Consider the following 25,411-nt stretch of genomic DNA (forward strand, 5'->3'; position numbering starts at 1 on the left):
GCCCAGATGGAAGATAAGAGACCACATATTCCTCATTCTTGAAATCAAGGGGACCTCCCCAGCTACACATGCGCAGAAAGGCTCCGTGGAGGTCAAAGAGGGAGGGGGTGCCACCTCATAGTAAGTGATGCCAACTACCCATAGGCCTCTTCACTAGAATCCATCTTGGCTAAGAGATGCGCACGCACACAGGGGAGGACCCTGAGATAAACCAAATACGGACTCAGAACCAGGCAAAGCAAGACGACTGGCCAAAGGAAACCCAGAAGAAATGCCACATAAAAGTGATTTAAACTGCCACGAGTGAGCGACTCTCTCTCTCTAGGCCCGCCCATGTGTCTATCCACATGTACTGTACTCTTTTTCCTCCTCATAAACACTTTACTTGCTTCACTACTTTCCGTCTCTGTGTGGAAATTCATTTCTTCATGGCTGACGGGCCAGGGCCTTGTCGCTGGCCACTGGTCCCTGGTGGTCTGGTGGCTAGGATTCAGTACTCTCACTGCCGCTGCCCGACCTCAATCTCTGGCTGGGAATCGAAATCCTGCTTCAAGTTGTTGCAGGCCGAGGCCACATGAGATCAGGACCTGTGAATGTGACCTTACTTGGAAATAGGATCTTTGCAGATATAATTAAGATGTCTTACTGGAGTAGGATGGGCCCTTAGTCCAATATGACTGATGTCCTTATAAGAAGGGTAAGGGAGACACACACAGAGGGAAGATGGTTTGAAGACACCAGGGGAGACAGAGGCAGAGACTGGAGGGATACATCTATAATCCAAGGGATGCCAAGGATCGCAGGCAGCCCGCAGAAGAGGCAAGAAAACATGTTCCCTAAGAGCCTGCGGAGAGAGCACAGCCCTGCTGACACCTTGATTTGGGATTTCTAGCCTCCCAGAACTGTGAGAGAATACAGTTCTGTTCTTTAAGCCATCCAGTGTGTGGTACTTTGTTACAGGGGCCCTAGGGAACGAATACAAGGTTCCAGTGTGTGACAGAAATTCCCTGTGCAGCGTTTCCAGGAAGACAGCCACAGCCTGTCCCCATGGAGCTGGAGGGGGCTTCCTGAGGTGGGAGGTTGTGGGCTTTACCCTCTCTGCTCTGTGGGGAGCCCACCCCCGTTACACTCCCAGCGCCACGGACAGGCTGGCAGCAGGCGAGCAGTGGCAGGAGCGTGCCCAGGCCACAGTGCCCTTCCCCGCAACTTCCACCCCAGCACCTGGCCCTGGGATGCACACCCGCTGCCCATGAGCAGTGCAAGGAGGAAGTTTTCTCCGAATCTCAACTTTGCCAGGTCTCACGTCTCCGTAGACCTGAGAGGCCCACGTGGGAGCCTGACGGTGTCCTGAGGACTGGGCGGGGCTGGGGTCAGGGCTTGGGCTGCCGGGGAAAGCCCACCCGTGTCATCCTTCCCGGCCCAGGATAGGACAGCCGTTAGTCACACGATGACTCCTGAGTCACCTGGCGAGGTGGGAGCTGTAGGGGTCACTGGGTCCAGCACACTCCTCTGAGTAGAAATCCTGGCAGAAAGGCAGCCAGGGTTCGGCTGCGTCAGGGCACCCCCAGCACGAAGCAAACATGTCATCTCTCCACTCCCATTTTTAAAAAAAAATAATTTGAAAAATATTTATTTATTTGGTTGCCCTGGGTCTTAGTTGCGGCTCGCCAGCTCCTTAGTTGTGGTGCGTGAGCTCTTAGCTGTGGCACACGTGCGGGATCTAGTTCCTGGACGAGGGATCGAACCCGGGCCCCCTGCATTGGAAGCGCAGTCTTAACACCTGCGCCACCAGGGAAGTCCCGCCACCTCCTTCATTTTTACTGGTGGCACCGTCATACTTATCCCTTAGCCTGGAGACCTTGACTCTCCCCCATCCTTTTCCCAGTCCATCATCTGGGCTGGCACCTGTTCCTTCTCAGCGACTCTTAGGCTCCCCCTTTCTCTCCATTCCCTGCCCAAGACCCGAGGAGCACATCCAGACTTCGGCGCCACTATCCATCCCCTCATCCCCAGCCCTCCTATCAGACGTCCTCCCCACCGCCTCCCACGCCTTCCACCTGCCCGTCCTCCTTTCTTCCCTTTGTTGATCCAAACCCTACCTATTCCTAAGGTTCCACCCGAGTCCTGCTCCCCTAGAAATCTCTGTCTGACCATGTCTGTCCACACTGGGTTTTTCCCTCTCAAACCCAGCACTGCACGTGTAACCCCAGACCTTTTTATTTTTATTTTTTTTAAATTTCCCAGTCTGGATGATTTGTATTTATTAAAGTGAATTTAGCAAGATTTAAGGGTACAAAATCAATGCACACAAAAAAATGTGTTTTTTTTCCTCTTAGTATAAACAATCAGAAAATGAAGCGGACCTTTTAGCACGCTATCTTGCCTCGCTTCCTGAAGGTTAGTGCCAGCTTCCTAACTAGTTTCTAAGCACCCTGAGGGCAGGGGTGGTGACTTACTCTTGCTGTTTTCTCTTTCTCAGACCTTGAGGCCACGTTGGACACATAGGGGCTTCTCAGGAAGTACATGTGTATGGCTTGACCAATCCAATAATTTATTCCGCCCCTGCCATCCAGAGGGGCTTTGATCACAACCGGGGTGGGGGGAGCAGTTCTGGGCTCCCCACCTACGGCAGGGTCTGGAGGCACTAACGTAGCTCTTGGCCTCTGTCTGCATTTTCTTATCTAGGAAACTGAGGCACCCAGTGATAGCCCTGACTCCCTTGTGCCTCGAAATTACTGGCACGTTTTCCTTGGCTGGCAAGTACAATGAGTGTAATTTTGTTATTACAAATTTTGTTATTAACATCCAGACCTGCTGGAGCTGAATGTAGGGAAAGCCTCAGATGACCCCTCAGAGCCCAGATCCATCTGGAAGGTCTGCCATGCTCACGGTCATGGGGACTGACTGCAGGGGTGACGGTGGAGTGGTGGTGATGTGCTTTGTGCCACCACTGCCCAAAGCCTCCAAGAAGGACATAAGGGCCCAGATGAGGGCGTGGGACAGGAGTTTTCCAACTGGGAACGGAGGCTGCACAGGCAGGTTCATTCCTGTCCCTTCACTAAAATCTCTCCTGCGGTCAGGGGACCTGGCTTGCTGTGATGATGAGAGGGGGTGGGACTGGGTTGGGGGGTTGTTTCACATGGAGACCTTTTTTCCTATCTTAAAACCTTTGTACAAAGGTCCCTTTGGGGGTGGGTTTGGATGGGACATAACTTGCTCCAATGATACTGTTTGCCTTTGGAGGTCAGTATGATCTCCCATGTTTCTCTGATTTAGACTTGCTTTTTAAAATAAACCCCTAAAACCCCAGCTCCTGAAAGATAGGCTCTGGAACTGTGATCACACTCCCTGCCAGGTCTGCACTGGCACAGCAAATGTCACCCACTCGTTGAGCTCTGTTAATGCCTTGGGGGCTGAGGGAGAGGGAGAGAAGAATCGTGACTCCTCTGAGCACAGGAGCAGACTGAGTCCCAGGGAGAGGGAGTGACTGACCCCAGTTCACCCAGAAGCAGTGGGGGAGGTGGGGGACAAGAGATCAGGACTCTCATCTCCCTGGTCAAGGCCTTCCTGTTCCCTAAGCCTTCTACTCATTTTGGCCGCCCTGGGTCCTACATAGGGCAGGGGAGCCCAAGCTGGCCCATGGCTTGACCTCCTGGCCAGGGCTCAGTGGGGGCTGCAGGAGGGAGCCTGGCCTGGTGACAGGATGCATCCAGCCTGGTCTAGAAAGGGAGCTATGGGCTCTGGGTGGCCATGTCCTTTGGCTGGAGACTCCTTGCCCTGTGGGAAGGGTGGGCACTGAGGAGGGCAGAAGAGGCCCTCCAGAGCAGGAGCCCCAGTCACCAGGCCTAAGGGAGGTGCTGCTTCTGCCTGACAAGGAGGAGATTCCTTTGGGCAAATTTGAAATTAGGACCACCTCAGGTCATCGGATACACAGTTATCTTTCCAAGGTTTTGCATCCTGACCTCTGCACCAGTGGTGAACCACTGGTGGGTGACCTGGTCTACTCAGGCCTGGGGCTTCCGTCCACCAGGGTGGACACCCCCCTTCCCCACTCCCCCAATCCCCACTTGGCTCCTCCTCTCCTCCCTCCTGAATCTGTGACTCTGCAGTTGCCTGTGCAGTTGCTCTGGAGGGTTCTTGGATCTGGCTTTAATTGGTCTGACATTTTGCTAAACAAACAAATCAAAACTCAGACCAAACAAAGAGCCCTTATGGGTTTAACTGGCCAAGGGGTTTGCCTTGGCCCCATCACTGGAGCTTTCACAGAGAGGAGGGGAGCCTGGGAGATGCAATAGGACCTATCTAATCAGGTAACCTGCAGCACAAGGGGGCTGCCGAGTCCTGTGCAGTAGTGGCATCAAAACACAGCCAGCAAGATAACCTCATCCACCAGAGGGCAGACAGCAGAAGCAAGAAGAACTACAGTTCTACAGCCTGTGGAAGGAAAACCACATTTACAGAAACATAGACAAAATGAAAAGGCAGGGGACTTTGTACCAGATGAAGGAACAAGATAAAACCCAAGAAAAATAACTAAATGAAGTGGAGATAGGCAACCTTCCAGAAAAAGAATTTAGAATAATGATAGTGAAGATGATCCAGCAAGAAGAGTGGAGGCAAAGATTGAGAAGATGCAAGAAACATTTAACAAAGACCTAGAAGAATTAAAGAACAAACAGAGATGAACAATACAATAACTGAAATGGAAAATACACTAGAAGGAATCAGTAGCAGAATAACTGAGGTAGAAGAACGGATAAGGGACCTGGAAGACAGAATGGTGGAATTCACTGCCACAGAACAGAATAAAGAAAAAAGAATGAAAGAAATGAAGACAGCCCAAGAGACCTCTGGGACAACATTAAATACAACAACATTCACATTATAGTGGTCCCAGAAGGAGAAGAGAGAGAGAAAGGACCCGATAAAATATTTGAAGAGATTATAGTTGAAAACTTCCCTAATATGGGAAAGGAAATAGCCACCCAAGTCCAGGAAGCACAGAGAGTCCCAGGCAGGATAAATCCAAGGAGAAACACGCCAAGACACATAGTAATCAAACTGACAAAAATTAAAGACATAGAAAAACTATTGAAAGCAACAAGGGAAAAACGACAAATAACATACAAGGGAACTCCCATAAGGTTAACAGCTGATTTCTCAGCAGAAACTCCACAAGCCAGAAGGGAGTGGCATGATATATTTAAAGTGACGAAAGGGAAGAACCTACAACCAAGATTACTCTACCCAGCAAGGATCTCATTCAGATTTGATGGAGAAATCAAAAGCATTACAGACAAGCAAAAGCTAGAAGAATTCAGCACTCCCAAACCAGCTCTACAACAAATGCTAAAGGAACTTCTCTAAGTGGGAAACACAAGAGAAGAAAAGGATCTACAAAAACAAACCCATAACAATTAAGAAAATGGTAATAGGAACATACATATCGATAATCACCTTAACTGTGAATGGATTAAACGCTCCAACCAAAAGACACAGGCTTGCTGAATGGATACAAAAACAAGACCCATATATATGCTATCTACAAGAGACCCACTTCAGACCTAGGGACACATACGGACTGAAAGTGAGGGGATGGAAAAAGATATTCCATGCAAATGTAAATCAAAAGAAATCTGGAGTAGCAATACTCATATCAGATAAAATAGACTTTAAAATAAAGAATGTTACAAGAGACAAGGAAGGACACTACATAATGATCAAGGGATCAATCCAAGAAGAAGACATAACAATTATAAATATATATGCACCCAACATAGGAGCACCTCAATACCTAAGGCAACTGCTAAAAGCTATAAAAGAGGAAATCAACAGTAACACAATAACAGTGGGGGACTTTAATACCTCACTTACACCAACGGACAGATCATCCAGACAGAAAATTAATAAGGAAACACAAGCTTTAAATGACACAATAGACCAGATAGATTTAATTGATATTTACAGGACATTCCATCCAAAAACAGCAGATTACACTTTCTTCTCAAGTGCACACGGAACATTCTCCAGGATAGATCACATCTCGGGTCACAAATCGAGTCTCGGCAAATTTAAGAAAAATGAAATCATATCAAGCATCTTTTCCTACCACAATGCTATGAGATTAGAAATCAATTACAGGGAAAAAAATGTAAAAAGCACAAACACATGGAGGCTAAACAATAAGTTACTAAATAACCAAGAGATCACCGAGGAAATAAAAAAATACCTAAAGACAAATAACGAAAACATGATGATCCAAAACCTATGGGATGCAGCAAAAAGCAGTTCTAAGAGGGAAGTTTATAGCAATACAAGCCTACCTCAAGAAACAAGAAAAATCTCAAATAAACCTTTTGGTGTAGGGTTAGATTACACCTAAAGGAACTAGGGAAAGAGGAACAAACAAAACCCAAAGTTAGCAGAAGGAAAGAAATCATCAAGATCAGAGCAGAAATAAACGAAATAGAAACAAAGAAAACAATAGCAAAGATCAATAAAACTAAAAGCTTGTTCTTTGAGAAGATAAAGAAAATTGATAAGCCATTAGCCAGACTCATCAAGAAAAAGGGGGAGAGGATTCAAATCAATAAAATTAGAAATGAAGATGGAGAAGTTACAACAGACACCGCAGAAATACAAAGCATCCTAAGGGACTACTACAAGCAACTCTATGCCAATAAAATGGACAACCTGGAAGAAATGGACAAATTCTTAGAAAGGTATAACCTTCCAAGACTGCACCAGGAAGAAACAGAAAATATGAACAGACCAATCACAAGTAATGAAATTGAAACTGTGATTAAAAGTCTTCCAACAAACAAAAGTCCAGGACCAGATGGCTTCACAGGTGAATTCTATCAAACATTTAGAGAAGAGCTAACACCCATCCTTCTCAAACTCTTCCAGAAAACTGCAGAGGAAGGAACACTCCCAAACTCATTCTATGAGGCCACCATCACCCTGATACTAAAACCAGACAAAGATACTACACAAAAAGAAAATTACAGATTATTATCACTGATGAATAGAGATGCAAAAATCCTCAACAAAATACTAGCAAACAGAATCCAACAACACATTAAAAGGATCATACACCATGATCAAGTGGGATTTATCCCAGGGATGCAAGGGTTCTTCAATATACACAAATCAATCAATGTGATACACCATATTAAAAAATTGAGGAATAAAAACCATATGATCATCTCAACAGATGCAGAAAAAGCTTTTGACACAATTCAACACCGATTTATGATAAAAACTCTCCAGAATGTGGGCATAGAGGGAACCTACCTCAACATAATAAAGGCCATATATGACAAACCCACAGCAAACATCATTCTCAATGGTGAAAAACTGAAAGCATTTCCTCTAAGATGAAGAACAAGACAAGGATGTCCACTCTCACCACTATTATTCAACATAGTTTTGGAAGTCCTAGCCACGGCAATCAGAGAAGAAAAAGAAATAAAAGGAATACAAACTGGAAAAGAAGAAGTAAAACTGTCAGTGTTTGCAGATGACATGATACTATACATAGAGAATCCTAAAGATGCCACCAGAAAACTACTAGAGCTAATCAATGAATCTGGTAAAGTAGCAGGATACAAAATTAATGCACAGAAATCTCTTGCATTTCTACACACTAACAACGAAAGATCAGAAAGAGAAATTAAGGAAACAATCCCATTCACCATGGCAACAAAAAGAATAAAATACCTAGGAATAAACCTACCTAAGGAGGTAAAAGACCTATACTCAGAAAACTATAAGGCGCTGATGAAAGAAATCAAAGATGACAAAAACAGATGGAGAGGTATACCATGTTCTTAGATTAGACGAGTCAATATTGTGAAAATGACTCTACTACCCAAAGCAATCTACAGATTCAGTGCAATCCCTATCAAATTACCAGTGGCATTTATCACAGAACTAGAACAAAAAATCTTAAAATTTGTATGGAGACACAAAAGACCCCAAATACCCAATGCAGTCTTGAGGGAAAAAAACAGAAATATAGGTCAATGGAACAGGATAGAAAGCCCAGAGATAAACCCACGCACCTATGGTCAACTAATCTCTGACAAAGGAGGCAAGGATATACAATGGAGAAAAGACAGCCTCTTCAATAATGGTGCTGGGAAAACTGGACAGCTACATGTAAAAGAATGAAATTAGAACAGTCCCTAACACCATACAGAAAAATAAACTCAAAATGGATTAGAGACCTAAATGTAAGACTGGACACTATAAAACTCTTAGAGGAAAACGTAGGAGAAACACTCTTTCACATAAATCACAGCAAGATCTTTTTTGATCCACCTACTAGAGTAATGGAAATAAAAACAAAAATAAACAAATGGGACCTAATGAAACTTAAAAGCTTTTGCAAAGCAAAGGAAACTACAAACAAGACGAAAAGACAACCCTCAGAATGGGAGAAAATATTTGCAAGCTAATCAATGGACAAAGGATTAATCTCCAAAATATATAAACAGCTCATGCAGCTCAATATTAAAAAAACAAACAACCCAATCCAAAAATGGGCAGAAGACCTAAATAGACATTGCTCCGAAGAAGACATACAGATGGCCACGAAGCACATGAAAAGCTGCTCAACATCACTAATTATTTGAGAAATGCAAATCAAAACTACAATGAGGTATCACCTCACAGCAGTTAGAATGGCCATCATCAAAAAACCTACAAACAACAAATGCTGGAGAGAGTGTGGAGAAAAGGGAACCCTCTTGCACTGCTGATGGGAATGTAAATTGATACAGCCACTATGGAGAACAGTATGGAGGTTCCTTAAAAAACTAAAAATAGAATTACCATATGACCCAGCAATCCCACTATTGGGCACATACCCTGAAAAAACCATAATTCAAAGAGACACATGCACCCCAATGTTCACTGCAGCAGTATTTACAATAGCCAGGTCATGGAAGCAACCTAAATGCCCATTGACAGACGAATGGTAAAGAAGTTGTGGTACATATATACAATGCAATATTACTCAGCCATAAAAAGGAACGGAATTGGGTCATTTGTAGAGATGTGGGTGGATCTAGAGACTGTCATACAGAGTGAAGTAAGTCAGAAAGAGAAGAACAAATATCGTATATTAACGCATATATGTGGAACCTAGAAAAATGGTAGAGATGAACTGGTTTGCAGGGCGGAAATCGAGACAGAGATGTAGAGAACAAACATATGGACACCAAGGGGGTGAGTGGCGGGGTTGGGGCGGGTGGTGGTGGGATGAATTGGGAGATTGGGATTGACATGTATACACTGATATGTATAAAATAGATAACTAGTAAGAAACTGCTGTACAAATAAAATAAAATAAAATTCAAATATTCAAAAAAAAAAATCCTCAAGAAACACAAAAAACCAAAAAACACAGCCAGCCCCTTGCCACCCGGACTAAGCAGCCTTTCTTTGTACCTGCCTCTCGGTGAAGCATTCTCTTTGAAGATGCTTTATTTTTTCCCCCATGTGTCAGTTGGAGGACGGATTGCCTCTTTCCCCTTTTGGTCATTATCTCTCTTTTATTTAAATTTTACTTTGTAACAGGGAGATAAAAGGTAGCTCTGTGGATATAGTATTTTCTTCTGTTAATTACATTTATTTTTCAACCAAGTTCTGGGAGGTGGTCTGGTATCCTGAAAGGACCATGCACACAGCTAGAATCATAGATTGTCTGAGCTGGCAGGGACCTTTGGTTCAGCTATGACTAGATTCTAGTCCAGGCCTCTTATTGTACAGATGGGGAAACCGAGGCCCAGAGAAGGGAAGGAATGGCTCGCAGATACGGAGCCAGTGAGTCGGAGTCGGGACCAGAAACCAGTCTTCTCTCTCTTGCTCTGTGCTCTCTCTACCAAACCGTGAGTAGACAGAGGCAAGCTCCTGTCTCAGCTGGGCCGATATCACCCAGTGACCTTGATCCAGCACCTTCCCTTCCCTGAGAAGGAGCTATTGCCCACCAACCTCACAGGCAAGGTATGGGCTTTGTACATTGTCAAGTGCTGAGCACTGTGCTGTGACAGTGGTAAGGCTGGGCTGTGTGCTCAGGCACCACCCACGCTCTCGGGGTCAGGGAGGAGTGGGGAACAATCGGGACTGGATGGTTGCCAACACGGGTGTCCAGGGGCTAGGAAAGACTTTTGCTCCCTTTAACGAACTCTTAGAAATCTGGGGCCTCGAGGAAAGCAATTCTCCAAGAACCACCTCTGGAATCCCAACCGCCATCAGACCCCTGAGCTTCCGGAACTCTGGTTTGGTGCCTGATACTGAGAGTCAACACTGCATAAAAAGAAAACATTTCACTTCCAAAACCCATAAGCACCTCACATGTATTCTCCCCGTCCATCCTCCCTTCATTCTCCACCAGACACCCTAAGTTCCCCCTTCATCTGATGACGCGCACGGCCTTGCCTGCCTCCACGCTCTTGCTATACTTTGTCCTCATCCTGGAATGGAATGACCTTTGCTTCTATTGGTCCTTGTCAGAATCCTTTTCATCCTTCAAGTTCTACTTAGTGACCGTTGCTTTTGTGGAGCTTTTCTTGGCTTTCCCTTGTAGGCCCTGCAAATTAAAACTGACGACTCCATCCCTGATTCTCTCCGTGTCACATTGTTTGTGGCTTTTTAAGGCACTTATCACTTTGTGTATTATAGTTATTTTGGGTATATGTCTCTCTCCTGTTCAAGGTCCTCAATTTCCTGAGAATAGCAACTCCATTTTATCCAGCACTAGATTTTCAGCACCTAAAACTAATGACTGCTAATGATTATTGAATGTGTATTTGGTGTCAGGTACTGTGTTAATTGCTGGAAGTGCGTGTCTCACATGAATCTTAGCAATGAGTAAATAGCATTATATTTCCAAACTTACAGAGGAGGAAATTGGGGCCTACAGAGATTGCTGTCCAAGATCCCACAGCTATCAAGTGGCAGAGCTGGGATTTGAACCCAGGCGTCTCTGGTTCTGAAGTCTGTGCTCTAATCCACAGAGTTTTATGGACTATTTAGTGAGTGCCCAGTGAGCAACTGTTGAGTTATCACTGGAAACTGTCAGGGTCAATGGTTCCCAACAGAGGGCAACCACAAATGTCCAATTTGACACTTGAATGCTTTTTATGATGTATATCCCTTTGATACATTTACTCTCTTACTTCTACTTGGCTAAAGCGGGGATTAAGGTCAGTTTGCCTTCTGAGAGGTCACACAAGTGTGAGGTCTGACAAGGTGGAGCCGTATAGGGTCAACGTTTTCCTGAATGTGTTAGGGGCATCAAGGAAAGCCGCGCAGTTGGCTTTGTAAATGGCAGGTCTTTCTGTAGCTGGCCTTGCGGGTGGTGGGGGTGGGGAGTGCTGGTGGTGTGGGCTGTCTGGGATGGACTGAGGGATGACCAGGAAGGGCTTAGCCCTGGCAAGCCCATCTGTGACCCACGGGCCCAGGTCCTGTGGGTCCTTCCCTATCTACCTGCGCCTACCTGGGGGAGGTGGGAGAGGTAGAGGGAGAGTGAAGGAGGAAAAGGGCAGAGCAGGCAGGGGGAAGGACGTCCTAGAGGAGGAGCTGAGGGTGGGTTACCTGAAGCAGTGTGACCGCAGAAAAGCAGCAGGAAGCGGGATGGAAGTTCCCAAAGAAGGTCAGGACCACCCCACCCCCATCACCAAACTGTCCCATTGTCACAGGAGCCCCTTCTGAAAGCCAGATCTGGGTGGAATGATTCAGGCTGGTACTGAAAAGCAGTCAGACTCTCCAACCCCAGGCAGAGGCCCCAGCCGTGCTCAGCCCTCCACACCGACTGCCCTCAGGCCTCAAAATCCTCGTCCTCTCCTGCTGGCATTTGGGGCGGCACAGGGGCCTCTAGCATGGCTGGCAGGTCACTGGGGAGAGCGGGGCTGGAATGGAAGGAGGCGTTTGTGACAGAAAAAGTTGTGCAAGGAAAGGGTCATCCGAGGGGGCACACGTGGGTGAGGGTTTGGAGACCCCGGGTGTGCAGAGGGTGTGGGAGGGGGCCCAGCTGGAAAGCGACCTGTGGGGGAGGGCCGTGTGAGGGGGGATGTTGCGTGAGCAGCTCAGAGAGACTGTGTCACAGGCAGCCAATGAGGGGGGCGCGGCGAGTGGGAGAATACGAGCCGGAGGTGTTTGTGAGACAGAGCAGATGAAGGGAAGGCGTGCACCTGTGCCTCACTATGGAAGGAAGCAGAGCAAAGCGACAAGGTGGCTGGAATGAGGACAAGGGGGAGGACGGAAGGAACAAGGTCCAGATGCTGCCCACAAGTGAGGACAAGTAGGACGGAGCTCCCATCATCCCTTGGGAAGAGGGGCCAGAGGTGTACACTACTGCGAGAGTGGTGGCTGAGTGTGTGACTTGGTGCTACACGTGTTCGTGAGGCTGCCCGGGATTTACGAGGTGTGTGCTCGTAGCTGCTGCCTGGGTCGTGAAGTGGGGATGGCACCGAAAAATGCAGGTCCAGAGGGGAGAAGAGAATTGCCCAGGATGCCCCAGGACATCAGGGACAGGCCGACGTGAGCTGGGTCACCTTGCACACAGCCCACCTCCTGACCCCTGCGTCTCCCTTCACCCATATCCACCTCAGCGCCACAGAGAAGCCACGGGCCACAAAGGCACCGCCACGCTTGCCCAGTAGAATCCCCTAACTTAGAGAAAAAAGGCAAAGACCAAAAAAAAAAAAAAAAACAAGCCTGAGAGTTTGAGCTCTTTTCTCCTGCTGACGGTGGGGAGATAAGGATCAAATACCAAGGACAGCGATAGTTCCACGAGGTGCCTACTATTTCCTCTTGCCGCACGCAGGCAGAATTAGCAAAGTTCTCCCCGGCTGAGGGATGTAGATTGATTGCCTGGTTTTATTAAGGACAAAGTGCTTTTTGATAGTGTGAGGGAAGAGCTCCCCAGGGCGGGGATTCCGGTGCCTGGAGCTTCCCGAGCATCGATCGATTGCTGGGGCTTCCCCGTCTTGTGCTGAGTGAGTGAGGGTTTGGCAAGCGATAAAGAAGCTATGATTCTTAAAGGCGGGGACTCCAGGGAGACGCTGGGCGGACCGCACACTGGGCGCTGCTCTCAGCTGCCTTTCCTACACGTACCTTGGAGTGTCTCCCGTTAAAAACAAAACTGGCGGCTAAATCTCTGATGGCCTACTGGGTGCCAGTTACCATACTGGTTGCGTTATCCATGTCATCTGACTTACTCTTGATACAAAACATAACAGGTAAGGCACTCTCTTGACCCTCCTTTTGTACATCAGGAAAATGAGATACAGAGGCCAAGGAAACCCGTTAGAGGTCACTGTAATTACCACACGGCGCCCAGATTCACAGTTGGCTTGGTCAGATGCTAAAACTCAGGCTCTTACTGCTGTTCTCCGTGGCCCATGGTCTGTTTCATGACAAAGGGCCAGACACTGTCTTGATATGATTCCTGGGGGCTCACTATAGCGTAAAGGGATAGGCTTGTCCAGTAGGAATGTCTGTGTGTGACTTAACAGAACTCAGGGATATTCTAGACTTCAACGCCATTGATTCCGGCTCTAGGTCTGGGGATTTAGAAGCCAGAGATATGGTACTGAGCTAGAGTGAGTTTTACTGCCCTTTTGGCTTTTCCAAAGCTTCTTCCCCTTTCTATGATCAGTTCCTGTGTTATTTACGATGATTTTGGGAGCTGAGTGGGCTGGGAATGAACCTCTAGCACAGGTGAGGAAAGGAACCTAGAAACGTGAAGTCACTTGCCCAAAGCCAGGAAGCTCATCAGACAGATCTGGAATTGGAACCCAGGATTTCTGCCCATAGGCCTATCTCCTACATCGCATACGTGGTCTCCTTCTTGCTAAGCCACAAACAGGTTATACACTAGCAGGTGTACATTAAATAAAAGAAATAAGTTGTTTGATATGACTATTCAGATGGAATTGCCAACCTACAGAGCAAAATAAATGGGCTGTCGTACGATACCGTGGTACAGCAAATCACGAGCTTATCATGACTGGAGTGGAGCGAGCTGGGGCCATTTAGAGTGAGGCCATTGTTTTAGATGAGAGCTTTGGAATCCCCCAACAGAGGTTCCCAAGCCCACCTCTGTCTAGGAATCCTTCCTGCCTTCCCTTCACAGAAGGAGCGATGGAAACCAAAGGGGGAGGCAGGGTGAGTGCAGAGATGGGCCTTGGTCTATGATCAGGGGGTGTTTGGAGGGTTGCACGGGGGCAAGACTCACTCTTAACAGTGAGGAACATGGACTTGCTGATGTCGGTGCCCACGCCGTTGCTGGCCTGGCAGAGGTAGTAGCCGATGTCCTCTTCCAGGACGTGGCGGATCAGTAGCGAGCTGTTGGGTAGGATCTGGATGCGGCCGGTGAGGGGCACTGGGTGGTACTGCTGGGGATTCCCGCTCCCTGAAAGGAGGCGGCAGTTAGGAGGTCTGGTGTCTAGGCTGGGGAGGGTTGGAGTGCCTCAAGGAACGGCCCTGATACCTTTCTCTTGCTGATCTAGGGCCATTTTGTAGCATCCCCAAAGTGCTGGGAGCTCACATGGTTCTTGTTTCCTGGGAAATAGGAAAGACCCTCACAGAAGTCTGACCCTGCCTCAGATCTGAGGTATGGATCTGAGGTATGGAGTTGGGGGGGCCTCAGCTCAATGCCCACCTTGGCACTGAGCTTCCTTTGGGCTGAATTCCTTGGAGGGGAAGGAAGAGTTCCCTTTGGGCCACTTGGCAATAGGCAAAGGGAAGATTGAGCCCTCAAATGGCGGTTGCCTGGTTGTAGGCAGTCAGGCCTGGGAAAGAAGCCAGCCATCCTCCAAGGGGGGCTTTGGATACCTCCTCCCTTTGCCCCAGAGTCAGCCATGGACACAGTAAGGATAAGAGGTTGGCGCAGGGCTTAGTCAGAAACCAAATGCATCCTTGGGATGAAGTTGGGTTCCGAGAAGGACCAAGATCCCAGAATAGGTTGGACTGGTGAGAAGCAGGGGTCAATGAGACTCTGGGACCCTAGGGTGGGGTGGGGAGAGTTGGGGAGTATACTGAGTTCTAGGGTTGGAGGGGGGAGGGGAGAGGTCAATCTACGGGGACAAGAGGAAATCTGGAATTAGCATGACAGCTATTCCTGGTCCATAGACCCTTTGCGGGTGGCTGAGGATGACTTCCAGTTCAGGTATAGCTTGGGGTCCCCTTAAAGTTCTGAAGCCAGGGCTAGGAGTCATGTGTAGAGACCAGGCCCAAGTCGCATTAGTATCCTCCCCATCCCATCCCTGGCCATGCTCAGAGATGCTGGCTGGCCAGGGGCTTACCCTTGGCATGCTTCCACATGACCTTGGGTGGGGGGTAGCCGTCCACCGAGCAGTTGAGCACACCAGCCTTGCCATAGATGCCATCCTGGTTGTTGGGCTGCACCACGAATCGAGGGGGCACTGCAGAAAGAGGGAAGGTGGGGGAGGAACAGATCATCTCGGTCTCTGATAGGTTTTCTGGGGGCTTTGGGCACCTTCCATTCAATGTTAGCCTGGCCTGGACCATTATAAAGTTGGGAGCAGGCACCTCTGAACATCTGAAACCCAAGATGTTGAGAGCTTTTGCCAGTCGCATTGGGTTGGGAGCTGGGAATTGAGTGCCAATTCTGACTTCACCAGTGACCAACTGAGCCAGGGTCTTCTCCTCTCAGGGCCTCCGTGTCCTGGCCTGGAGAGTAAGAGGTTTGAACCTCTTGATCTTTAAGGCCCCTGCCAGAGTCAACTTTCTCTGAACCCGTGATTCAAACTTGAAATCTAGAGAGCGTTTTTAGCAGCAGACAGAGCTGGGCCCTTCCTCCTCCCAACCTCGCTGGCCCGTCTCACTCACCACGCACGATGAGCTGGCGTTCCCTGCTCACGGTGGCCGCTGTGTTGCTGGCGATGCATGTGTAGTTGCCATTGTGCTTGAGGGAGACGCTGGAGATCTGCAGGGAGCTCATGAATTCCTTGCTCTCGATGGTCACGCCCGAGCCTGAGATGATCACCTGTCCATCTTTCCTCCAGGTGATGCGGATGGGCATGTCCCCTGAGGACACCACGCAGGGGATGTAGAGCAGCTGGCCAATGGAGGCAGGCGGGAATTCGAAGGGCTGGATGAGAGGGGGCACTGGGAAGGCAAGGGGAGTGCTGCTGTCAGGCTCCCACTCTCCCCAGCCTGGCCAGCAGCATGCCCATCCCTGCCTGGCCTTCGGGAGGGTGGGCTGCGAATAGAGTTCCGTGGGCACTGGTGCCTGTTTTCCCATATGTGCAGAATCTCCTGGGGTGCCCTGTCATTGTCCCCTGGCTCCCGTCCCTCTGCCCACCCAGGCCTGGATCTGCTGTCTCTGTTCAGGGCCTGGGCTGGCCTGAACTAATCATGACCTTCAGATTTTTACTGGAACTTGAATGGTGATGACTCATGTGCTTCTTGACTCCTGTCTGCTTGCTGACACACTGCCCAGCTTTTAACCTGACTTCCCTGCCATTCCTCGGTGCCCCTGTGCTCACTGTCTCATCCCAGAGCTGAGTCTCCCAGAGGCCTGGGGGCCTGGGATGGATAGAGATGACGTGCCTCAGATGCTGAGGCTGTCCTTCGTGTGCACCCCACAGCTGCTCATCTAAAGCCAGGCTGCTGTAGCCTGATCTCCTCTTGTAGAGGTCTCATCACCCACCCCATTGTCTTCATGCATTAGGACGGGCGAGAGGAAGCTCCCATCACTGGTTGTTTTCAGCTCCTTTATACACACCTCCCACCAATAATGTGATATGGGCTTAATTGTCCCCACTATACAGATGAGAAAACTGAGGTTCAGAGCAGAGAATTCATTTGCCTTAGATCACCCAGCTCATAAGAGGGGACTGTGGGATTTGAAACCTGATCTGTCTGCTCTCCAAGTCCAAGCTCTCTTTCTTATGCTACCTGGTTGCCTTGTTGAGAAAGCCCCAAACATGCCCAGACCAGAGACCCCTTTGTCTCATAAACAAGCTCCCCATGGGTGGCAGGAAAGAGCAGAGAGGGAGCCCTGTCATCTGCAAGATAACCAGTTGGTTAGACTCACCCAGCTAAACGTCATCCACATAGCCCCCACCCCCCAGAGATTCGGCCCTTCCCCTCTCCTACTGCCCACATCTCAGCCCCTGGGGGGGGCCTGTCTGGAGCCTGAGCCTCTGCAAGAGGGATCCTCCTTTCTCAGCTCTGGCTAGAGCAACAGCCATTATCTTTATGATAACTCAATTAGGACACAGTGACTTCCCCAGCAAGTGGGGGGAGAAGAGAGAGAAGGAGACAATTAGCTTAACAAGGATGAGCACCCAGTAGATGAGATATCCTTTCTGCAGTCAAATAATTAAATTACAAGGCTGTCCACAGTCCTCTGGCCTTCTCCCAGGCACCAGCCCCACCTCTCCTTGGAAGCTTGCTACTCTCCCCACCCAGAGTGGACACAGCAGGGGGTGAACCTTGAGGGGAAGAGGATAGGTGACATCATATGCATGCCCAAGGCACCCCAAGGATTTTCAGGGCTCAGTAGGAAGCGGCCCCTGTGAAGTGGCCAGGTGTGGACAGGGCAAAACCCTTGGCAGCCCTTTGGATCTCTGGGGAAGTTCCTGGTCAAGACTTCTAGGTCCAGAGGAAGTGACATTTAGAAGGGCTGTTGCCCCCATGCCCTATGGGATGAGAGCAGGGGCCTTAGCTGACCTTCTCAATGTCACCTCCCACCTTACCCTTCACTCTGGCCATGGGGGCTCCATCGGTTTTCCATAAACACCCACAGTTCCGAAATTCAGCCCAGGCCTGGGTGAACACAGCTGGGCCCAGGGTGGAAATAACCACCATGTGTGCTCTGCCATGGGCCCAAATCCAGGTCCGCAGTCCAGCCAGGTTTTCTGGGGCTCTGGTCATTGTCTGGATCTCCCCACCCCCAAACTCTGCCTGCTGCTACTCCCTGGGCTGGGGCCTTGCCCCCAGTATTCTGAGTGGTTTGTGGGGCCTTGGATATCTCCAGAGAGATTTCTCTGGAACCCTGACTCTAGTAATGGCCCAATGCTCATTGCTGAGATTTCCCAGAGATTCCTCGTTGGGCTCTGCTGATCTTCCCACTGCCCTTTTTGGGGTACTTTGGTCAGATTGAGTCCTCTGGCCTCCGTGGACTTTTTTTTTTTTTTTTTTTGCGGCACGTGGGCCTCTCACTGTTGTGGCCTCTCCCGTTGCGGAGCACAGGCTCCGGACGCGCAGGCTCAGTGGCCATGGCTCACGGGCCCAGCCACTCTGCGGCCGCGGGGTCCTCCCGGACGGGGGCACGAACCCGCGTCCCCTGCATCGGCAGGCGGACTCTCAACCACTGTGCCACCAGGGAAGCCCTCCTTGGACTTTTTGATGGAATTGTTGCAGAGACCCAGATCTGCCAGCCAGTTTGTCTCCTTAGGTTTAGCAGAACCAATTCTGGTCCAGTCTTCCTTCCCACAAAGACCCAAATCTAGAGCCCAGCAGGCCTCATGGGAAACTCCTCTCCGTCCTTTCAGACCCCGCTCCCGTACCACCTCCTCTGTGAAGCCTGCCCTACTCCTGCAGCGCCCTACAACACCTGGTTCACACCTTGATCATGGCGCTCATCACATGCCGGTGGGGTATCTGTTTGCATTACCACCTTCCCTGGGTGTCGGGGAGCTCCTGCAGGGCAGTAACTAGGACTTATTTACCTGGCAAATTGTAGGAGCCCAATAAATGCTTGTCAGGTGAGTAAATGAATAAATATATGTCTGGATATCATTTCCTGGGTTGACCTTAGAAGTTTCCCAATGAGGTGGGCAAGCGGTGGGGAGAGCACAGGATGGGGGTTTATCCAGAAAAAGGGGGAGCTCTACCCTCTTCCTCAAGATGCTGTATTTATGCTACAGAATTTTGGAGCTGGGAGCTTCTCCCTTGGTTCTTCCTGAGGTTCAGGCCCTTGCTAGCACCAGAGCTGGCTCCTTTAAGAGCCCTAGGGACATGGGGAGAGTTGTGGTAGTCATGAGGGGAATGTGTGGGTCAAGCAAGGAGCTGGGGGGCTCTGCCTAGAGAGGAGAGGGCCTTGCTCCAGGGATGGATGGCCAAGAGCTCCATTTCCGTTGAGGACAGAGCAAGTGGAGACTGGAACTAGGCAGGGAGATTTAGCTCAGGCAAGGCAAAGACTGTCTCTCTCAGTAAGAAGGGATTTAGATAATGGAATAAGTTACTAAGGCAGGTTAATTCATTAATTAACTAATTCATCTAATATTTATGAAATGCCTGCTCTGTGAAGGCATTATGCTCCGTGTGGGCTGGGGAAAGTGGAAGCATGCTTAAAATATGCATAGAACCTCCGGAAGCATAGCATTTGCTCGGGAAGTTAAGACATTTCCCTCAGTGGTTATTGGACAAGCACCACGTGAATACACAGATACTGAACTCAGAGATGAGAAGGGGTGTCATCTGGTCAGGTGAGCGCAGCTGCGTAGAGGAGGTGGCATTTGGATGGAGGCTTAAAGGACGCACATGCTTTACAAAATATATGGAGTGAGAGTGTGGGAAAAGGCTGAGACAAGAGGCAGAGGCCAACCAGGGGCTGTCATTCCCTTCCGGTCTTCAGGAATAACACTTATGGCAATTCGAGCGGCCGGGGAAGGAGAGAGCGGCCAACCTCCATCCTGGGGGTGGGGGTGGGGGGTTAGGCATTCACCCAGGCCAGCCAGAGCTCTCTAGTGCACTGCTGCCCTGCTGGAAGTAGATGGCCAGATCACCCCCAGGGGTCCAAGGAGTAAGGCTCTTTACTTCCCGCCCCACTCTGCCCTGCTGCAGGTTGATGGGGCAGGTGTGGTTCTGTGGCGGTATAAGTGTCCCCTTAGAAACTCCTTGGTGGGAGTGGTAGAGGCCAGAGCTGCTCACAGAATTCCTCAGCCCCAGGCTGGCATTCCGATAACCCTATAACTCCAGCACATGAGGACCGCCTGGAGGGAGAAGAAAGCCTAGGGATCCTGGCTCCTTCACGGGCTCGCTGAATACCACCAGCAGGAGGCTGTGATGGGAGGCTCTGAGAAGCAGGGTGGGGTGCCCCGTGATGTGGACATGGGACTGCTTTCTGAACTGTGAGTCTCTGGTGTCTCCCCTGCGCTCAGAGGTGGATACGGGCTCGTTGAGTGTGTGTGTGTCCATTTCCACTTCTGTGAAAGAAGAAGCTGAGGCTCGGATCACCTCCATGGCGGTGATGACAAGGGACCTCTTCAGGGTTGATAGTCCACGAGGACTTCCCTCCTGCCCATGACTCCTAGCATTTCCCCAGCACATGGCCTGAATGTAAGGGGCATGGATGCTGCATAACCAAGGGATTTATCTCTGGAAGCCCTGCTCTGGCCACAGTCATCTTTGGTGAGAGGGCAACTCAGTCAGCTGTGAGGGAAGCAGGGTCAGAGCAAGATGCTGTGATGGCGAGAGGTCAGAGGCTGGCGTGGCTGAGAAGACAGCGGTCGTGGCAGTCCCTGTGGTCCCTGGCCACCATAAAGCTGTTTCGGCCACTTGTTTGGGGGTGTTGCACAGAGGACGGCATGCTGACCACCAGCCCAGCCCATAAACACTTTATGGTGTCTCTCATGATCTCTCTTCGGGACCGAACCTTTTTATTTATTGCACCATTTAGTAGAGAATGGGCGCTGTGTGAAGCTGGAGCTTCTCTGCTTGTGCAGCACGGAGATGGCGAAAGACACTATAATCCAAGAGTGACGTGGGCAGGCTGCATCGTCGCCACCACCCTGTCTCTGCCCCCGAGCCTCAGTTTTCTCATCTGCAAAACGGAGGACTTGGATAAAGTAATCTCTATAGCCTGATGCTGATTTTTCAGTTGTAACAAGTCTAATATTATAGGAATATTAATAACTCACTTCAGTCTTTTTAATGCAACCCCCTCTTCTCAGGAAGGCCTTCCCTGACCACCCTATTTAAAATTGCAGGGCTTCCCTGGTGGCGCAGTGGTTGAGAGTCCGTCTGCCGATGCAGGGGATGCGGGTTCGTGCCCCGGTCCGGGAAGATCCCACATGCCGGGGAGCAGCTAGGCCCGTGAGCCGTGGCCGCTGAGCCTGCGTGTCTGGAGCCTGTGCTCCGCAACGGGAGAGGCCACAACAGTGAGAGGCCCGCGTACCGCAAAAAAAAAAAAAAAAAATTGCAAACCACTCTTCCTGCCCCTTGGCACTCTGATTCCCACTCCCTATTTGACATGAGACATCTTTTACGGATTTCACGTTATTAACCATTTCCCTAATAGAATGTAAGCTCCCCAAGGGCAGGAATTTTTGTCTGTCTTGAGCACAGCTGTGTTCACAGAATAGCGCCTGGAATATAGTGGGTGCGTAGTTAACGGCACTGAATGAATAAATAGATACTGCTTCATCCTCCTCCCCTTCATCGTGGACACCGTCATGACTGTGATCGCTGCCTGTCCAGTAAGGAGGATGCTTGCTCCTGTGCTCCTGGCTCCCTCTGCCGAGGAAAAGGGCCGTCGGCAGCAGCATCCTTGGCACTCCCTCCCCCCAGTACATTTGGCAATCTGCCCCTGCGGAACCTGTTGTGCCCCCTTCCTCTGGATTCTGGTGTGTTCCTTCCAAAACTCCACCTGTGCCAATGGCAGGCCTTTGGCCAGGGGGTTGGCTCTCTCTTAAGCCCCCTGATCATAGAAACCCCCAACACATTCTCTAGGGTGGAAGGGGGCCTCCCCGAAGGCTCCAAGCACACGGCAGGGACTTGTTGAGCAGCAAGGGAGGAAAGGCTGTGGATGAGGAGTACAGGCACTAGGGAGTGAGGGTGCGTGCGTGCGTGCGTGCGTGTGTGTCTGTGGGTATTGGCACTACCTCTGGGTCCTGGCCTTACTGAGCATGGGCAGAAAGCACCTCATGCCCTTGTTCTGGCTCCGGAGGCTCAGATGCACGGGTGGAGATGTTCCCTCACTGAGCCAGAGCCAAGAAGCCCCTCTTGCAGCCCTGCCTTCTTATTTAATTAAACATTCGGCCTGCGTGCCCAGAGATGCTTTTATGCTACATTATTTTTCAGCTACAGAGGGCCCTAAAGACACCAAATCTAGGTTGGATCTCTGGGCCCTCCTCTTGGCATCCTGCCAGGGATCTCTCTGGGTGCCCAGAGACAAGCACTCGCCATCCCCACAGCCTGGCTCTCCCCTGCCAGTCAGTGTCACATGCACCCAAGCCCAGGCAGCCCTCGAAGCATCCTCACCCTCTCTCCCCTTGGCCCTCCTGCCTTGCTGGATCACAGCAGGCTCACTTAGGCGACATTTTCTATGGTGGCACCTGCAGCCACCTCTTGTGGCTCAGGAACGTTGCTTCACAGGAGGATAGAGACAGAGGGAACATTTGTGTATGTGCAACTGCACGTGTGTATGTGTGCAAGTGTGGACAGGCTAACGTGTCCATTTGTGGCATGCATACCATGCGCACAGTGCGTCCATGCTTGTGTACTTATGTACACAGGTCTCTGCACATGTGTGTGCACGCATGTGCACGTGTGTCTGGTGTGTTCTGCTCTCTTCAGCTCAGTGTTTGAAAAATTCATCAGAAGACAAGCAATCCCAGAAGGAATGGAGTCAACAGTGGTTTTTCCGGCTCATGGAGCAGCCTGGGTTTATGCCCCGCCCTGCCTGCGGGCTCTTGGCCTCACAGAGAGATGGGGGGTAGGACTTCCAACAAATCTCAGCCTTCTAGTGCCCTGTCCTGCCCCCACTCGCCCTTTCCTACACTCCAGCTCTCTGCTCTCATCCTCTGTGTGGGACGCACGTCTCAGCCGGGCAGCAGGAGTGGGGTGGAGAGTGCTGCCCTTGGGCCCTGTCCCTCTCTCCCCCAGAGTCGGGGCCCCTTTCCACGCCCAGGGGCACCTCCTCCACCCTCCTCCTTGAGTAGCTCTTAGAACAGCACAACAGCTAATCAAGCAGCATGTTCGTAATCAGCTCTGATGGGTTCTTCTGCAAAAGCGCATTCTAATGAAGTGGGGAGAGGGAGACTGGGAGAGAGCAGGGATGATGGGTTTAAGCTTTCGGACAGGCAGGGGCACAGGGTCCCAGAGCCCTCATACAAATGCTGCTTCTCGGTCTGGAGAGAAAACAAGTGACCATAGCCCTTCTGGGGCTGGATTTGCAGACCCTGTGGGTAGGCAAGGGGCCATGTGTGCACACACGCCTGTGTACTATACACACACATATGGCCCTGCTTTTGAACTCCAAGCTTGTGCTGTGTGCCGGGAGCCACACGTGCCCAGTGCAGGGGCTCTGCCCTCTGAGATCACACACACACACACACACACACACACACGCACGCACGCACGCACACGCACGCGCGCGCGCGCGCGCACATGCCCCTTTCCCTCTCCCAGGGCTGGGAGACATGGTCGCTCAGCACAATCACAACAGGCCCGGCGAGTCGCTGAGACGGAATGCATCAGATTCAATTCATTAGGACTGATCGCTCCCTGAATGCGGTTGAATAATTGATGAGCAGAAGCAGCTTTCAGGAGGTTCCGCATACTCCGAGGCTCGCTGGAGCCTTGTTATTTATTTATTTTTTTAAGCCAACAAACCCGGCCAAATGCTCGCTGGTGCAGGCGGGTGAAGGGAGTAGAGCAAAGGTTAGATGTTTTAATATGTGATGTTTACACTGTAAACTCTCGGTCCACGGCTTGTGACAGAAATGGATATAGGCAGGTCGCCCCGAGATGCTGGGAACGGAAGGCAGGCTGGGGATGGGGCCTGGGGGCTGTGAGGTTCCTGCCAGCACAAGGCCCCTGGGCTGGGCAAAGGTTTTAGCCTGAAAGGGGGGGCCAAGATGCCCCTCAGCCTGGCTGGGGTGCAGCAGTGGCGGGGGGCCAGCGAGGCAGATGCTGTTAGGGTCTCCTCTCTCCTCCCCAGGCTGCAGAGGGGCCACAGAGACAGCCCGTCCCCCAGTTCTCAGGCTCAGAGCCAGGCTTCCCAGAAAGTCACTCCAACCCAGACTAATGTCTCAGTTTCAGCTCAAGAAACAAACACTGTCTGGCACTGTGACAGGTGGTGGACGCACAAGGGCGCATGGGACGCGGCCCCAGTGTGCCGATGAGACTGAGCCCTGGTGACAGGAGCAGAGGGGCGAAGCACTGATTGCACGTTTTGCTGCTACCTTCCGTTTCTCCAGCTGTTCTCCTGACATCTGCCCCGGGAGGTCCCATCTTCACCGCACGCGTGAAGGGGCCCAAAACGGAGGCAGCATCTGTCTCCCCAAACCTTTCCTTCCCGCAGACCCCCCTCTTCCTGTCCACAAGGCCTCCACTCCATCTTGCTTCAGGAGTCTGGGGCCCCCTGGGGCCTTCCCCCTGTGCCAGGGCCCCTTTGCTGGCCTGGACCCCCCTGCTTTCTCTTCCTTCCCATGGGCCCTAGGGCACAGGCTGGCCCCCTCTCCGGGTTCATGTGGTCCCTTGGGGGATATGCGTGAGCCTGCCCTGGCTCTTCAGAAAGGGACATAAGCCCCTTACCCAGCACGGCCACCACTGACCCAGTGACTTTCCACCCCAGCTGCCTGGATTTTACTGACCTCTCCTTAGCCAGGCCTGGCAGGTGCCATCTCTCCATTCTGCCTCCTAGGTGACCAGGCCACCCTGCCCTCACCCACCGTCCAGACAATCTCCAGGCCTGTCAGTTCCAAAGAATGTGTTTGGGAGGGAGCTTCACACACCCGCACAGCCCCTAAACCCAGGGGACAGCTGTCGTCTAGTCACGAATTCATTTATTTGCTCATTTATATGCATTCATTTGTTTAATCCGCAGACATTTACTGAATGGCTGCCATGAACCAGGCACTGTGTTAGGTGCCCCCGCACAAAACACAGACCTCACCCAGGTGAGCGTGGCGGGCCTGGGAGGGAGGAGAATTTTAGGCACCAGGCGGTGCTCTCCAGGCCTCCAGCTGCATTAGCAGGTGGAAGGTCCTTGCCCATCCCATAAAAGCAGCCTCGGCCGGCCAGTCTGAGCCCTGGAAGGGAGTCAGGGCACCCAGCACGTGCACCCTCTGCCCAGCTTCTTGCTGCTTCTGCTCTGCGACTCCTGCCCCTCTCCTACCTGTTGGTCTCTCATGGGCCCTGCTGAGTTCTGGGTGGTTCCATGCTAACATCAGGGGAACAATATAGCCTGTCCCCTCTGACCTGGGCCTCTTGCCCAGGTGCCACTGACCCCTCATGCCCCTGGGGCCAGTGCTGCCGTGACTTGCAGCCCACAGAAGGAACTGGAATGTAGAGGTACCCGTGGCCTTCTTATGTACCCCCTGCAATCTCCCCCCTCCCAGCCCCCAGCAATCTTCCACCCTGCCCCCTTTTGTCCAAACTCCAGGCCGGAGCCCTCTCTTCCGTGGCTTTCCACTCCCTC

The 25,411-nt window shown here is 50.7% G+C and overlaps 1 protein-coding gene across 1 annotated transcript in view; it reads right to left on the reverse strand.

Annotated features, from left to right (window-relative positions):
- Positions 1-25,411, reverse strand: part of DSCAML1 (DS cell adhesion molecule like 1) — a 103,015-nt gene that overhangs the window by 61,087 nt on the left and 16,517 nt on the right. Inside the window, exons 8-10 of the mRNA XM_089915893.1 lie at positions 15,865-16,143; positions 15,318-15,437; positions 14,249-14,425 (exon numbers count right to left, since the gene is read on the reverse strand). Coding sequence (XP_089772019.1) covers positions 14,249-14,425; positions 15,318-15,437; positions 15,865-16,143 — 576 coding nt within the window. The remainder of the gene's footprint in view (positions 1-14,248; positions 14,426-15,317; positions 15,438-15,864; positions 16,144-25,411) is intronic.

The sequence above is a fragment of the Delphinapterus leucas genome, chromosome 7 (genome assembly GCF_059928025.1).
Source record: "Delphinapterus leucas isolate spDelLeu-1000000601 "Yukka" chromosome 7, BTC_Dleu_Yukka2, whole genome shotgun sequence".
Lineage (NCBI taxonomy): Eukaryota > Metazoa > Chordata > Mammalia > Artiodactyla > Monodontidae > Delphinapterus > Delphinapterus leucas.